Source organism: Aythya ferina (genome assembly GCF_964211825.1).
Source record: "Aythya ferina genome assembly, chromosome: 3".
NCBI lineage: Eukaryota > Metazoa > Chordata > Aves > Anseriformes > Anatidae > Aythya > Aythya ferina.
The window spans coordinates 47,448,971-47,465,215 of record NC_140298.1 but is presented as its reverse complement, the minus strand read 5'-3'; the positions used below and the strand labels follow the sequence as shown (position 1 = coordinate 47,465,215).

Genomic DNA, 16,245 nt, shown 5'->3' with positions numbered 1-16,245 from the left:
TTCAATTACAAGGTTACAAAAGCTGTCATCGAGGTCATTTAGTTGACAACTAAATTTTTGACGGGCCAGCTATACCAATTGAGGTCCTGAAATGATATCAGTTTTGAGTAGCATGTTTAGATACAGCAAATTCCATTAATATGTTACAGATACTCAAAAATATTGATTTATTAGCACAGAGTAACAAATTACTACTGAGCTTTTTGTTGTAAAGAAAAAATAAGAATACTTTCCCTCAAAATAATTTTGGCTACATAAAAATATTCCAAGAGGGGAAGAAGAGGGGAAGGAGGACAGGTTGTCAAGCACCATGATTTTAAGTATGAATGAACTCGATAAAAATTGGCTGTTATAGCCAATACATTTTAAAATGAAAGCATTTGGGGACTTTCAGCTTTGTCACTTTTAATTAATATATATATATATGTTTATTACACACAAACACACACATAAACACACTTAGTTTCCATAGTTTTAATTTCTTTTGTATTAATTGTGCCATAGTTGGATGAGGAGCTAGAGTGGCAAGCAAATGTATTTCACATCAGAGCAGGAAAGCTATGCAAATTTTGCTCTCCAAACGTGTTTTCCATTAAAAAATATTTACTTTGTACTAGTTTACATATGTCCAAAATGATTGGAAGAACATCAGATTCACATAAGTGGTGCAACTCTGGTTGCACTTTAAGCATGATTTGTGGCCTAATTTTGCAACGGTAAACAGTGTACCAAGGCCACAGAGATCTCAGACTCCAGTTTCAGTTCCCCCGTTGTGCATGCTGTTTATCTAAGATTATTTAACACTACTTTGTTTGATATTGATCACTAGCACAAACATAGGCAAACTTCAAAGTCAAAATTAATTGGAGAAGTTTAAATGCTTAGTGAGGAAAAATGTACAATAATCTTTTCTTCTTTTTTTACCTCATTCGTCAAAAGTATTTGCTAATATCATCTGTGATTTCTACATTTTGTAGTTCAACTTAAAAAAAAAAAAATAAAAATCTGGATTTAGAATGGATTACATCTAATGTTGCTAACATTTCCTGGAAATGGAAAACTGTGATAACAGCTGCTGTCTTGGCTCATTTTCAGTTGTTGTTTTTCGGTGGATTCTTTTTTTATTGGTTTTGATGGTGTTTTTTTTTTTTTTTTTTTTTTTTTTGTGTGTGTGTGTGTTTGTTTTTTGTTTTTTTGTTTTTTGTTTTTTTTTACTGCAGCAATTTACAAGTAGTTACAGCTATCTACAGTAGGCTTGCATCATTAGTAAAATATTGTAAGTCAGTCAAATGTTTCCTTTCCAATCTGAGTGCTTCCTCCACTTACTGAATTGTTGACTTTCTGAATAGTATTTACAGTAATAACACTTGCATTCTAAAATAAATGCTAATTTATGAAATAAGCTAAAAGCTAGCTGCATACGGAAGATAACAGTAGAAAGAATCTATATTTTATGTTAAAATGCAATGCCTCTAATGAGAATTTTAAAAATCTTGTAAGCATCTTATTTAGACAGACAATACCCAGCAAATTTATATCAAATGTATAAAGTGTTTTGTTGGTTGTTTTTTGGTTTTGTTTTATAAAACTTATGATGAGCAGAAAGTTCTCTATATTAGTATTCTTAATTCCAAGCGTTCATGATTTCTCCTTGGATTGAAATTTTCTTCTGCAATCTTTCAGTATTGTAGCACTGAGAAGTGATAAACATTCAGCACTAGTGATGAAAAATAGAATGAGGAGCCAAGTAAAGCAAGAGACAAAGAACTCTAAATGCTGATAATGTCAAAAAAAAAAAAAAAAAAAAAAAACGTTTGTGCATATTCAAAGGTTTGCCCTCCTTAAAGTTTATTATTACTTCCAGCTTTAATGTTTTAATGTGTTTTGAAAGATACATGTTTTTGTTGTGTTGTTGTTGCTTTTTCAAATGATATTTTCATAGTATCAAGAGTGTTAACAAATTTTTATTAGTTTTTCATTCAAATCTGTGCTTCTTTCTTCTGTATATGATTAAGCTTCCAAAAACAATGTTATATAAGCAGGATAGTGTCTGTTTCTATGCCAAAAGCTTGGTTTTGCTTTGTATCAAAACAGACAACAATTCTCCCCGTGAAGCAACTTCAGAAAATCCATCTTCACCAAATATGTTTTAATATTTAAAGAACACTTCCCTTCATCACATATTAAATGGCTGGTGAAGAGCCCTGCCAGCTCAAGGACCTCTGCACCATTTCTGGTTCTGGGATTACTGTGCACTGAGCAACTTCAGGTATTTGACCCTGAGCAACCTGATCTAACTTTGAAAATGGTGCTGACTCTGAGCAGGGCATTTGGACCAGATGATTCCAAGGTTTATTCCAACCTAAATTACTCTATTGTCTCTTCTTTCCAGTTTTTGAGATTTGGAGCCTTTGTGAGGCCAGTTTGTGCTTCTGTGTGCACATAATCTAGACACGTCCTAAGAAACATCTAAAATTGGTGTCCATGTTGCTGTGAGCCTTCAGGAATGGAAGACAGAATTTTATGTCTGTGTTGGTAATGACTCAAAGTCGTAATCTCCGTGTGCCTCGTCCTTTACTTGAGTAAAATGAACCCTCTGTTTCTTAGCCAGTGACCCTCCATTTCTCAGCATCCTGTAACTTTTCACAGACTTGCAATTAAATGAGCAAGGAGACCAAGCTACCCCATCCTTCCTGGAGCTGGCAATTTCAAAGCAGAACTATGAGTCAGAGTGGCAGGAGTGGTGCAAAGGAGTCCTGCCTCCTGCTGCATTGACTCATCAGGGGCTTTCACTTTCCGCTCCGGTCAGGAAGCCAACATCTTTTATGGCAATGAAACTAATCCTAACAAGAGGACTTTGAGAAATTTATTAAGCTCTGAACTCTACCTGAGCAGCGAAGTTATGAGATGTGAACCCTGACACACATACATGCCAATCAGTATATTATGTCAGTGAGCTTTCATTTATGTTTTGATGCCAACTCCTGGAAGGGATGAAGTCCTGAAATTTGGCACAAAATATTTTAATGTTAGTTTGTACTGCTTAACTGTATGTTGTTCTATGATAGGCTTTTTTGTAGAAATATGATTCCATACTGAGTAATACATCTGCACACTGCAATACCTTCATTGTTGTTTTTTGAATAAAAAGTCTTATGCAGTTAGTGGTTAGCATGTTGGATTAATGTAATCATTTTAATTGATGAAATGGCCTGTTGGTTTGACTACGATGAACTGAGGTAGCAGTTCAAAAGTGGTTTTTGCCATAGTTAAATTTCACCATTAGTAGTACATTCATCATCTATAACAAAAAGTGCAAATGCATGATTTGTGTCTAATATTTTCCATGACTTGGAGCAAATCACTTTACCTTTCAGTATGTCTGTTTCTCAATATTCAAACAGGGAGAGATGATGCCTATCTTTCCAAGTAGGTTTAGGGATTTATATCCAAGAAAGAAAGAAGGAAAGAAAGAAAGAAACAACAACAAAACAGCAGCCAACCAAACATATCCATCTCTCTATTGTTTGTTAACTAATAGTAGTTTAAAAATTTCTGCCTCTTGTTGTTAGATAAACCCTCTTGCTCCAAGAAAAAAATAAATCTCTATGTGGTTATATATGCGTTTATAACTTTTTACAGAATAAAGGAATGGCCTTTGAATTACAATTTGATTACCAAAAAAAAAAAAAAAAAAAAAGTTTAACCTGGGGACATGGGGCTTTCTTCCCAGTGTCTTCAGAAATCTCTTTTAAGTATGTTTCTGTGCTCCAACACTAAGCATTCCTCAGATATTTAGCATCCGGGGAAATTCCAATATCCCAAGATCTACAACGTTCCTACACCAATAGGTGTATTCAATATGTCTATACAATAGGTGTATATAAATGAAAACTCCAGCTTGAATCTGTGCTTTCCATGAAACAGAGCCACCATCAGGAGCACAATCTGTGACTTACAGAAAGGTACTTTGACTTATCTGGGAGAAACCCCATTTGAGATCTGGCCTGCCTCAAAGTGAAATCTAATAATCTGAAAGAATGTCTAGGCCACTTTCAGGTGCTAACAAATGTCTAGAGGTAGGAATAGGTCTGCCTGAGCTTTAACAGTTGATTTACTTTTCTTGTCCACCCTAGGACTTAAAAACTGCCCTGTGAAGCTCTTAATGCTTTGAGAAAAACTTGCCTATCCTTCTTTAATGCAATACAATTTTAAATTTGTAGTATTACCATAGTAAATTTTTAAAAATGAAATGCAATACATATAACACTAGATTTTCTTTAATGTCCTGAATCACAAATAGAAGCATGTCTAGACTCAAATGCAAACCACGTTTTATAGCACAACTCAAATCCTCCTCCGTTCCCTGCCAAATGCTGAGTTCAGTCCCTGCAGGTCTGAGCAGGGTTTCCTCAGCTACAGCGGCTGGCATCATGAGTGCTTATGGCAGAGCAGGGAGTGCCGCTGCTCGCCTTGGTGTGCTGGCTGGTTTCATCAGCCAGCGCCTGTCTTGACAGGTGCAGAGCCTTCCACCTCGCTTTCCAGGGCCATGGAGCCCTTGGTGCAGGCTTTAGGAGACTGGGAAATAACGTTTTGATCCAGAAAGGGAAAACAAGATATTTTCTTGATTGTAATCCTCTAGATCTGCAAGCACTGCTTCAGTGAGTTTCTTCTAAATGCAATAACAACATTTGCTCTGAAAAGAGTTCTTGATGCATGATGAATTTGCCAGACATTTCACTTTGAGACCAAGATATGACAAATGTGCTTTCTCGCATTTTCATGTTGATTTATTCTCCCTCACAAAGGACAACTTCATAAAGAGCTTGAATCAGATCCACGTTCACACTTTACATATGCAACATTTTTGTGGCTGACAAAGTTGGCTCCTCATGCAAACTAACTTGGAATTGAAGTCAAATCAGAGAAGGGCATGCCGAGATCGCTACACTTCAGTAGCTATTTTTTCCAACTAATCATCATTATTATGACTAGATATTTACCCTTAGGTGCATTGAGCAGATCATTCTGACTCATCCGTTCAGTGGATGTTGTCCTGTTGGGTTAATCATTATCTTTTTGTCTGAAAGATTTTTTAATTCCTCTAACTGCATGGGATAGCTATTTTGGTACTTACCAGGTGACCTCAGTGCTGACACAGCCTTTCTGGTATTGTTGGTTGTAACTTGTGTCATGACCTTAATGTGAATTATGGCTGTCTTGAGGATACAAACCTTCATGTAGCACAGATGGTCTGTAGGAAAAAGATGTTAATGAAGGTCTGTACATCACACATTGTCTTCCCTTGCAGACTATTTCCTTTACCATGGCCTCATTCTTGTGGGCACCTTTTAATCAAGCTTCTAAGGTATAATTTATTGTACAGACTATGCTCTAATAAAAAAGACTACAACACGGGATTCTGGAAGATGCCTTTGCTACCAGCATTATCACCGCATCTTGTTGGCCTCCAAACTTGCTTAGTTCTCCATTATGCATTGTATCACCATTACTTCCAGAGAGTAGATTTTTTTACTTCTTCTTTGAAAGAATGATGAAAGCTGTGTAAGCTCATTAACAGAGCATGTGTGTAGGCTTAAAATTACAGATAATAGACAAATGGTTGGAAAGTCAGTAAAATTCCTTTACGTATTTGCCAAGACTTGGGTCAAAGTTCAGAGTTTCCTTTGCTCAAACTGGTGAAATCAGAAACACCTCCAGGTGTTTTGGGGAGTGTTGGCAGTACACATGCAACACAGGTGAGGAGGCACAGTTGATCTCAGGTGTTTTCTGCAAGAGCAAACCATGTCTAGTCTAAATTGCACTCAATTTTAATGTGCTTTACTTTTTGCATAATATATTTTGTATAAGCTAATCCAAAGCCATAAGCTATTTTATTTAAGAGCTCTTGTTTTCTATGCACTCTCAGAATCTATTATTTCTAACATTACAATCAATTCATTGTAGTCAATGTTGATATCACAACCCTGGCTTCTCACACACATGAAATAAATAGTTAATTTATAGGAAACTGTCTGTGTCTTTAGGAGTAATCATCACAAAGTATTTAATGTCTTTCTACTCTGAAGCCCAGTTCTTTTATGTCACATCTGCGTTTGTGTAAACATTCAAAAAAAAAAAAAATAAGATACATACATAATCGACTTGGAATGCAATCAAATATATAACATGGATATTCAGGAAAAAGGCAATTTTTACCTCAGTGTTTGTCTTTTCCTTCATCAGCATGGTTTTTCAGGTTTAGTGGTAAAGGGTCACAGGCTTAAAATTCAGATCTTTGGGCTTAGATCAAGGAAAGGACGTAAGGGTGGAGTGCAACTCTATGTTTATACCCCACAGGACTTGTGTTGTGGAGGCAGCACTGGGAGCAAAACCTGCCCTCACCCCTTGTGGGCACCGCATTTCTGATGTGAAAGGCAGGCACTACACAAAAAGTTGGTTGCGTTGTCATGACAAACATGTCCTTAGCCGGCTGGCTGAGGCTGTAATAAGTAAGCAGCGTTATCTGAGATGTTAAATGTGTGACATGGGCACATTGCCACCACAGCCTGGAGCAAGACCATTGACTGACTGCATGTGGACTCCCCACGGCGGTGCGACAGCCGCTCCGCCTGGCCAATGCACTGCACCTGGTCAGCATACAATATGCTCTTACCAAATTATTTTTGATATGTCTTAAAATATATCCATATTAAGGCAGTTTTCAGTATACTGTTTTTAAACAAAATTGAACATATTTTCCTCTTTTAAATGTCTTGGCATCGTTGCAGGTGGATTTATTTCCTACTTGTGTATTTTGTGTTCTCACAGTTATTTACACTGTGATTTGTTTTGAATGATTACGCTCTGTGTGTGTGAGTGTGTGCCACCCTTGCTAATCTATGTTAGAGAAAGCAGGAGCGAATGTTACAGCGTGTAGGGGCAGCAATAATTTGTCCTTTTGACACTGGCTTAATTTTACACATTTTTCAGGGAGCAGAAATTGAATGAGTGCCATGTTATACTCCAAACATCTCTTTTAGGCCAAATGACATCCCCTCAACCAGAAACTACATAAGCCTGTGAATATGATGTCTAACATTGAACAATCCCAAAGCAATACCTATTGAAGATTTCAAAGCATAGCAAGTCTAGCTTAAGTCACATTTTGTAGATAAGCATTTATGCATCTGGCAGTAGAATTTTGTCCTAAATAAGCAATGTTATGAAATAAAGTAGTAATGGTATTAAGAGATTAACTGTGTAACAGAGAGTCTATCCATATCTTATAATAGCATGTGTTTTCTTTGGATTTTTACTTAGATACTAAAGCAACGCATACATGAGCAGCTTTTGAAGGCATATGAACGGGGAGCCTGACAGAGCCTTACAGAAAAAACAAAAACATCCTGTTTTCAAATTCAGCTGTTTTGTGTCACAGAGCAAAATTTCTAATAGAGGGACGGTGACTGAGGAGCAATTCCAATCTTCTATGTCATTATTTCAAAGCGTACCAGCAAATTTAATATAATTATTTTTCTTTTTGTTTTATTAATCAGTTAATTCAGGCGATGGGATAGACTACAGCCAGCAGAAGCGTGAAAATATCGGAGATCTGATTCAAGAGACACTGGAAGCCTTTGAACGCTGCGGTGGAGAAACTGCTTATATAAACATTAAATACATGATCCCTACTTACCAGTCGTGCATATTAAACTGATCTGTATCAAATGGGATGATTCCATTTGTGTTCTAAAAAAACTGTGTCTGACTCTGTGTGGCATCTTGTTAGTCATGCTTTTTTTCTCTACAGCTGCTAAAATAGTGGCTTCTGGGGCATTAGAGTGTTAGCACTATTGTGAACAAGTCTTTCCAATACATAAATAGTGCCTGTTCCTTTGATTACAATGGTGTACTGTGCTTGTTTGTTCCGTGAAAGAATTGCTTCTTTATAACAGAGCTGACTCGAGCAGGAATCAGAGTTAAACCTTCAGTTGTATAGACAATAAAACTATAATTTTCATACGCAATTCAGCAATTGCTGTTCTGTGTCCGCTTGCCCTGAGGGTGATGTCAGAGGCTGTAACAAGAAGAGTTTATGCTGACTGCTTAATAGGTGTTTGTCATGGAAGAGAAACACCAGTTCAGCAATGTCTCTCTAGCAGCTGTGCCGAATAATGTGCACCGACATACAATAAAACTGTTGAATGTATATACCAATTATAGTGGGAAAATTTATGTGGTCCATTATAAACCACTGTCAGAAAATTAATTAATGTCCCTTACACGCTCATGGTCTAAGCTTCCAGGTGTTTACCTTGCTCTGGACCTTGGGTTCTTGTCAGTGAACATCAGGCATGACCACAGTTTTGATGGGAAAAAAAAAAAAACATGATCAGACAGAACTTGAATAAATCAGACAGAAGACAGAGTGTACATAATATGTCAGTTCCTAAAGTCCCTATTAATCTAGGTAAATATAATATATACATGTATTTTAAAGGGTGCTGGATATTTTCTGTAGCTGAACAGTTGCTGTCACATTTCTGTTATTACTATAGTATATGTAAGTATAAACAGTATAACTATGGTTACAGTAATCCCCTAGAATTCCTTCTCAGCTAGTTTCTCCCTGCTTACTCACAACACGGAATTGACATAATCGTAGCTTTATGATTGGCTTTATTGCTTTGTAAGCATTTCTGTGGAATAAGCCTAGAAAAAAATAAAGCAAGTTTTACAGTTCTCAAGGACAACCATTTAAAATTATCAGGTCAGCTCAAAACAAATCAGGAGATATGAACTTTGTCTAAAAAGCCCGAGGTTTTAAAAAGTACAGACTTCGGGCTCATTTTGTGTTTATTCTGGTTTCTGGAAGCTCTTAAAATATATCCAAGTTGCACTTTCAAGTATTTCTCTGTAATTAGTAGGACTCAAAATACACTCTTTTTGTTAGAAGCATAAAGCTTCCTCCGAGTGCTCTCCTGCCTCCGCGTGCGCACATGACAAGGACAGCCTGTGCGAGAGGCACAGCTCCTGCGCTGCCCTGTTCCCTGTTCCCTAGGTGTGGGTGTGCCTTCCTGACCCCTGAAACACCGTGCTGGGTCTGACATTAGGCTGGCATTAGCCTTGCCTGTATCTGCTCCTTAGGATCTTCAGCCTGAGACATTTTTCTTTTACTTTCTTCTCTTTCCTGTGACTGAAGAACAAGTTAGGAGGAAGAGGAGTTGCTGCACCAAGGGATGCCACTGGCCAGCAGTGCTCCCCAGCCATAGTTTCAAGCATGACTGCTGCAGGTGCGCCTGCTTCCCAGGCTCCAGAGACCTTCCTTTTCTGTTTGTTTTTCAGTTACTGCTGAATTTTCTGTTACACACTGCCAGGGTTTCTCTCCAGTCCCTAGAGTTCAGGCAGCGTCTGTCCTGTGACTAACGCATACCTGTGATGGACAAGCACAGCAAATGCGCTGCCTCGCATCCAGGGTGTCTGTAAATCTTTCACCTCCCTGGCAGAAAGGAATGTGAAGCCTGGCTGCAGGCCTGTGTCTTGGGAAAATCAACAGCTTCGTCTTCGAAACTCACAGAGCAGAGTCTAGCAGGATATAGCAGGGAGGCTGAGCGCATCTTCTCTTCCAAAAATGCCCTTCTACACATCCACCCTGGCACAGCAACACAGCCTTCACCTACAGTTTCTCCCGCTGCTTAAACAGCAGCCCCCGGCCTGCCCTGGGCACTGTCCCCTGGTCCCACGTTAATGGCAATGGTGGGTTTGGCTATGGGGACATGCACGTTTCCACCATGAGTCCGCAACGTGCTGGAGGACTGCTGCATGAAGGGAGCTGAGTTAGTCAGCTCTGAAACAAATCAGGTCCCTCACAAAATGAAAAATCTCAGGTCACCTTTCATTTCTTAGCTATTTATGTTCTGTCCTGAAGAGAAAGCCCAGCCCCACACTTGTGCCCGTGATCAAAAAGCCTCTCAGTGGCCAGCTGCAGCTTCCACCCCACTGGGCTCCCACCACAGAGCCACTCGCAGAGGTGACAGCAGGGGACAGGGCTCTCATCCCTGCAGCTTCCCCATCCCACCACCCTTTGCATCACTGCAGCACTGCTGAGGAGCTGTTGAAGCTGAAGCCACATCACCAACTTTGAACTCCATTCCCTGGCTCTTTGTTGCAATTTTTGCATCTCCTCCCCTTCAGCTTGGCTAGGACAAAACTAATGACTGACAAACACAGGCTAGACACTGGAAAACGGACACCTTGTGCAGCTCCAGGCTTGCCCAGACCTGATCCCCACAGCCCTGTTCTCTGTTTGAAGATGTCTTTCGCAAGAGGTTGCTTCAACACGGGGTGACCTTACTGCAAACTGTAAGGGCAAGAGAGGTCAGCCCCATTCACATCAAGGGAAAAGTTTTACAGCTAAGTGTTTTTACTTGCATGCTCAAGAGGGTAACGTCATTAATCATAGGAGCTGGACTGATAAAAAGAAGCTTGATAGAAAGTGCAGTCCAGTAATTTAGGAAGACTGAAAATAAAACTATTTTAGGATGTCATCTTACGAAGTCAAACTGTAGGCCTGCCAACCTTGCCAGTGTCCCTTTAAGCATGATCAGCAGCATATTTATAGGCAATTACAGCACAGCTCAGAGCACTTTATAAAGCACAAGATCAAGGACCCAGGTGCTTAAGCATATGAGTAATATTATGTCATTCAATACACTGCCGAGCTATTTTGCTGTGCTCAAAAAATGGAATTGTAGTTTCAAAATAGTAACTGCCTCTCTTTCCTCCAGACCATGTCATTGTGGTCACCGATACTATGGGCAGCCAATCATGAGTTTCTAATTGTAATCAATTAAAAGGCACCCTGGGCCAGGTTTTTTAGGGAGTATAAATTAAGTGTAGGTCCATTAAAGCTATGTAGACCAGAAGTGGTCTGTGTCTTAATATGAGGTCTCCTGTTACTTTTTACCTCTCTGGCCACCACAAGGTAAGTGACATTGGGAAAGGACCCTGTAGACAGATAAATAAGTTGTTGGTTGATTTTCTGAAGCTGGTGTCTGAGGTGGATTCAGTTTATCTTGATAAACACATTAGGTGCTTTAGGCTGGCTGGTGGTTCTTTAGTTGGAAGAATAAAAAGCACATGCTTACATTTAAATAAAATAAATAAATAAATAATCTAGCTGCGCTGTTCTCTTTGCTAATCCTCAACACAGGGATAAAAAGGGGGAGAGGATGGGGGTGGAGGGGGAAGACTCTTCCCAAAAGCAGTGTAAGGGAACTCTTTATCAGGTGTCATATATTTGAGAAGCCTGGCATCTTGTGGGTGCTATGAAGCAGTAGTGGTCCAAGTTGCTGGTGGCTGCAGCTTGACTGCCTGAAGCTGTGCAGGATTTGGGGGCTCCAGTGCCCTGCCTCTGGCACTGCCAGGGCTGCGCTGGGCTGCTGGGGACTGGCCAAGCCCACGCTGGTGGCAGGGCATCAAAGCCTGGCCACTCGCCGCCACTCGCCTTGTGGGGGCTCCTCGCGGGGGTGAGGCATAGCTGCGGCCAAGCTGGGCCCAAAAGAAGAAAAGAAAGCTGAAGCAGACACTGTGTGCTTTCCTAATCCTGTCTGGAGACCCTCCGACTTCCAGAAAAACATTCTCCAGTCTGAGGGGCTCTGCAGGCAGCGGGGCGGTCGGCATTTCTCCACTCATCTGTAACATCCTGTGTTTTCTGCTTTAAATAAAAGCGGTGATGCTTGCAAGAACTCAGTACAAAGCCTGTCTGCCTGAGACTGCTTGAGGTCTCTTTGTGCCTCCTGGAGACCGGGGGAGGACAGCTCATGCCCTGGCAGGACGAGACGTTCCCTGCCCCGGCCCCACGATCCTTCTGGCACACAAGGGAAGGGGATGGGAGCATCTGTGCCAGGCAAACCCCGGCTGTGCTTGCTCTTGCCCAGCAAACATGGCCTGCACAGGCCTGGGGGTCCCTGCTGTGAGCATCCCCCTCCCAAGGGCAGGAGCGCTGGGCCTTGGCCACCCAGCTGCAGTGTGAGCAGGCCTGGCTCTGCGAGGAGGGACTGCGAACAGCCATCCACATGGGCCAGAAGCTACAGAAGAGCTGGCACTGCCCCAGGGGAGGGTGCACATTGTGGTGTGCCCGTGGCCAAGGAGGTTCTTGGGAGTGTGCCCTGCCGGCTGCCCTGGCCCATGTCTGCAGGAGCCTGAGAGGTGCTGCCACTGTGGTGTCCCCTGGCCTGGCTGGCCAGGGTGTGGGGCGAAATGGGAACCAGAGCTTGTGCTCTGCGAAGGCTGGAGGGCAGAAGAGAAGCAGGAGCAAGCCAACCTGCTGCCTCTGGCCTCCGCCTGCTCTGTGGCATGGTGGGAATGCACTGGTTTGGGGCCTCATTTCTGCACCTCTTCCACCTCTGTGGCTGTCTTGTGGCTGTCACCTCTACACAACTTGGTAGAGGTGAACTGATGCACGGTATTTAATGTGGGTGTAGGTAAATGTACTGGTGCTTGTGGCATACAGTGTGCCCATGTACAGTTGTGAGCATTGCCACTACTAGCATCCATAAACAGTGTAGCTCTGTCCCCTCTGTGGGACCTCACTGTCCCTGCATAAAATCATATTGCCTTCATATATAGGTGCAGAGATCAAAAACAAACATGGTCAACTTCCTCAAAAATCATCCAAAACTCCATGAAGTAACTATAAAACACCCTGTCCCGAAGTGTACAACATAGTGTTGGATGCTGAGCCCCCCTGGGTAAGGGCCAGAAGAAACTCATGTCCCATAGAGCAACCACCTCCTGTTGCACACTGTTGCGTTAATTGGGAGTGGCCTGGCTTGAAATGTGCGGTCCATCCAGCTCTATCAGCTTCCAATTTCTGTTTTCTGGGTGTAATTTCTAAGCCCTTCCCAATGGAACAATTGCCTAAAAGCAACGCTACTTGCCTAGCTCCAGATCTGGAAGTGGTGAGTGGTCTCCTTGCATCTTGCCATCTCTATTTTGTGCATTAGTGACATTACTTCATTTGTGAGAGCTCACGCTTCCTGCTCCTCCTGTGTCCCTGGGGTGCTGATAGAGAAGCTGTGTGAGCGGAGCGGGCAGAGGGGCAGCTGATGATGGAGCCATCGGGGAATGGTTATTCCAGCAAAAGCTTTTCCTTTACAGTTTACATTTTGGGAAAATGTGAATTTTGGGGAAGTTGCATCTGCTTCATCCCAGAGCACTCCCTTGGTGGTAGCTGAGGCAAAACATTTCTGCAATAAATCTTCCTCCTTTCTCCCCTTGTGTAATGCTGCAGTGCACTGGGAGAAAAATAGCTGTGCTGCTGTGAGGGTGGGGGCAGGAGAGAAAGCAAATGGCAGGGAGCTCTTCTCTGGTGCATGGGATGTAAGGCTGTGTTTCTCCAGCTTCTTGTGGCCCTGTAGCTGCGCAGCCTAAACCTGTCTTCTCTGGGCCACCATTTGTCCATCCTGGGAATTTTGTGAGGCTGAGATGTTGTGGGGTTTTCTGTTGATGTGAAGGGCCATGTGGGGACCCCAGTGCTGCAAAGTGGTAGCCTGGGGCCTCCCCCATGGGATTTTCAAGGTGCGGAAGAAGACACCAAGGCAGCTGCTATTGGGGGGAGCCCCTTTTCTACAGTTGCCTTCTCCTTGATCCCTCCCCTGCCCAAACCTGCCTGCTGCAGCCTCCCGTTTTGGTTGGCTGGATGTGGCAACCATCATAGCTGGGAAATTGCCATGTGCCCATGAGGGCAGCGCCAGCACCTTGCTGGGCAGGCTGGTGACTGCCGTCGGCACTAACAGCATGCTGTGTTTCCACTCCCCTCTGGAAAACAACTGAATTCCTCCTGAGCGGGGGCAAAATAACAAGAAACACTTTCTGCTAGGTGTTATAAATCAGTTACTGTAATAATAAAGCAGGATAAATATAGAGGATAAAACCCCGATCTCTTTCAAAATGTTCTTGGTGTGGGGGAGGAGAGTGCCTCCTTGCTCAGCACCCCATTTTGCAGTGTGCGTTTTATTCCTTGGTTGTGCTCTGGAAGAACTCTATGCCTGAAACTTTTTTTATTAACACTGAATCATTTATGTCTGCTACAAAGAAAGAAATTGCAACTACACTGCCTCAAGAATCAAAGTAAAGGGAACATCTGCTCTAAACTTCTTGCATCCAATTATTGCTTGCTATGCATTCTTACTTACTGGAGTAATGTGACTAAATTAAAGCTTTTTTCTTGTGCTTGCTTTTATGCATTGCTTTGGTATAAAATGTGTGGCTTGCTTAAAATCAACCTACAGCTAAAACTATGTCCGCATACAGCTGAGCCCACGTGTACTTTGATGCAATTAAGGGCACAATAGGAGCATTCTGAAAGATTGCCTCTAAAAGGCCTTTTGTTTGCTCCCCCATAGGGGCTGGCTGTACAAGTGTGCAGAAATGCAACATTGAGGAAAAAAACTCCATGAAGAACCCTGTAGACACAGAGCCGTGTTTTCTGTAGCTCAGCAGGAGGCTGTATGCAAAAGCAGGGAAGCAATTGGTGCTGTGAGGGTGATGATCGTTTTGATAGGAATCCCCCACATCACAGGAATGTTTCTGAGGAAGCCAAAAACCCAACAGAAACATTCCAGGGCCACAAACCTGCAAACCACCAAAACCAGCATCGGAGCCACGCTGCCGGCAGCAAGGCAAAGACAACAGCAGCAAATCAGGCTAGTTCTGCAGGAGACGGAGACAGTCAGCCGCTATTTTTATTTTTCTTCCTTTCTACAGTGCATACAGCATTACCATCAAGCTTAATTGATTGAAAAATATCTGGAAAATAAAGCTCTTGAACTTGCATGCCTAGAAACCTACCAGCATCACGTGCGTAGCAAAGGCCACATATCTCACGAAATACCACAACATTTCACAAAGGAGGTTTAAGAGCTCCAATTGAATAAAGCTTTCTCTGTGAAATATCTTTATGGGTCTACAAAGCAGTTAAACCCTCCTTGGGAAAAAAATGTGTACATCTCTTCCAGTGCAGCAGTAACAGTGTAACTACCACTGAGGTCTCATTAATAAGGTTTCTCCCTTATCAGTAGAAGGAAAAAACAAATCTTCATCACAGAAAATAAATTTAAGCTACTAAATTCTGACTCTCTGCTTTTAAATCCTACAACGCTATGTGTAAATAAAAAACAAAACAAACAACAAACCTCTGTCTTACTATGCTCTGGCTTTCCTTAAGGGGTGGATCCTGCTACTTAAAGTCAGTGATGACAGTAACAGGACCAAAATAAACTCAGTAGGACCCTTTTCTATCAATAATTTTGCCACTGGCATAGTACATGATTGTTTTTTTGTGGTCTGTACTATAGCAGCTTTTAATTATAAGACAATTTGGTGCCACGTGCTGTAGGAAAATTGGGCAGTTGCAAACCCTGCAGTGTTCCTTCATACATACTTTAATGGTTGTTTTTCTCCTTAAAGAAAGAAAAATAGTACTCCTCTGTTCTCTGTTGTTTTCTTTCTTTTTTTTTTTTTTTTTAAGCTTTTATTCCTCGAGCATTTTTCAGCTCCCCAAGAAGATGTTTGCATTGCCTCTGCTTACCAGTTTCCTTTCGCACCCACAAGTATTTCCAGCTTTTTATTTGCAGAGCGTGGTGGTGCACTGCCTTCTCATGTCTCCCATACTGTTATAATTATATCTGGGGAGTAGAGATGGATGGTGTGCTGAGCGTATGCTTTGTTTCCCCACAACCCTCGCTCACGGCTGCTCTGTACGATGTGATCAATAGCAGGCACTTGTACAAACAGTAGTTTTTAATTTCTAGTTCTTGGTTTCAAGTTTCTCGTGAAAATTTCCATGTTTTCCTTGTGTTACGTGGTGCAGTTTCATTTGCTTTGCCTGTGACATCCCATGATGTCTGTCTCCCTCCCACCCTCCCGTGCTGCCATGGCCCTCACCCTGAGCTGCGTGTACGGGAAGGCCTGGCAGCACGGATGGGGCACGGGCCAGGGCTGGAGGTGCCTGGTCCAGCCATGGGAGTACAGGGCCTGCCAGGACACCGCTTGCCTGGAAAAGGGCTGGGGAAGAGCTGTGACCACTCGCTTCCACACCCTGCAACAGCCCACTTGGTCCTTTATCAAATATCCCCAGCTGGAAGGGACCCACAAGGATCATTTGGTCCACCTCCTCACTCCACACAGGAGCCCTCAAACACCAGACCCTGTGTCTGAGAGCATTGTCCAAATGCTTGT

At 42.1% G+C, this 16,245-nt stretch overlaps 1 protein-coding gene across 2 annotated transcripts in view; it reads left to right on the top strand.

Annotated features, from left to right (window-relative positions):
* The window catches only part of PACRG (parkin coregulated), a 221,237-nt gene extending 213,203 nt beyond the window's left edge, over positions 1 to 8,034 (top strand). For both annotated transcript variants that reach the window (XM_084514662.1, XM_084514661.1), the window contains one exon: positions 7,560 to 8,034. In XM_084514662.1, coding sequence (XP_084370788.1) covers positions 7,560 to 7,720 — 161 coding nt within the window. In that variant the 3' untranslated portion in view covers positions 7,721 to 8,034. The remainder of the gene's footprint in view (positions 1 to 7,559) is intronic.
* Positions 8,035 to 16,245: the final 8,211 nt, after the last annotated feature.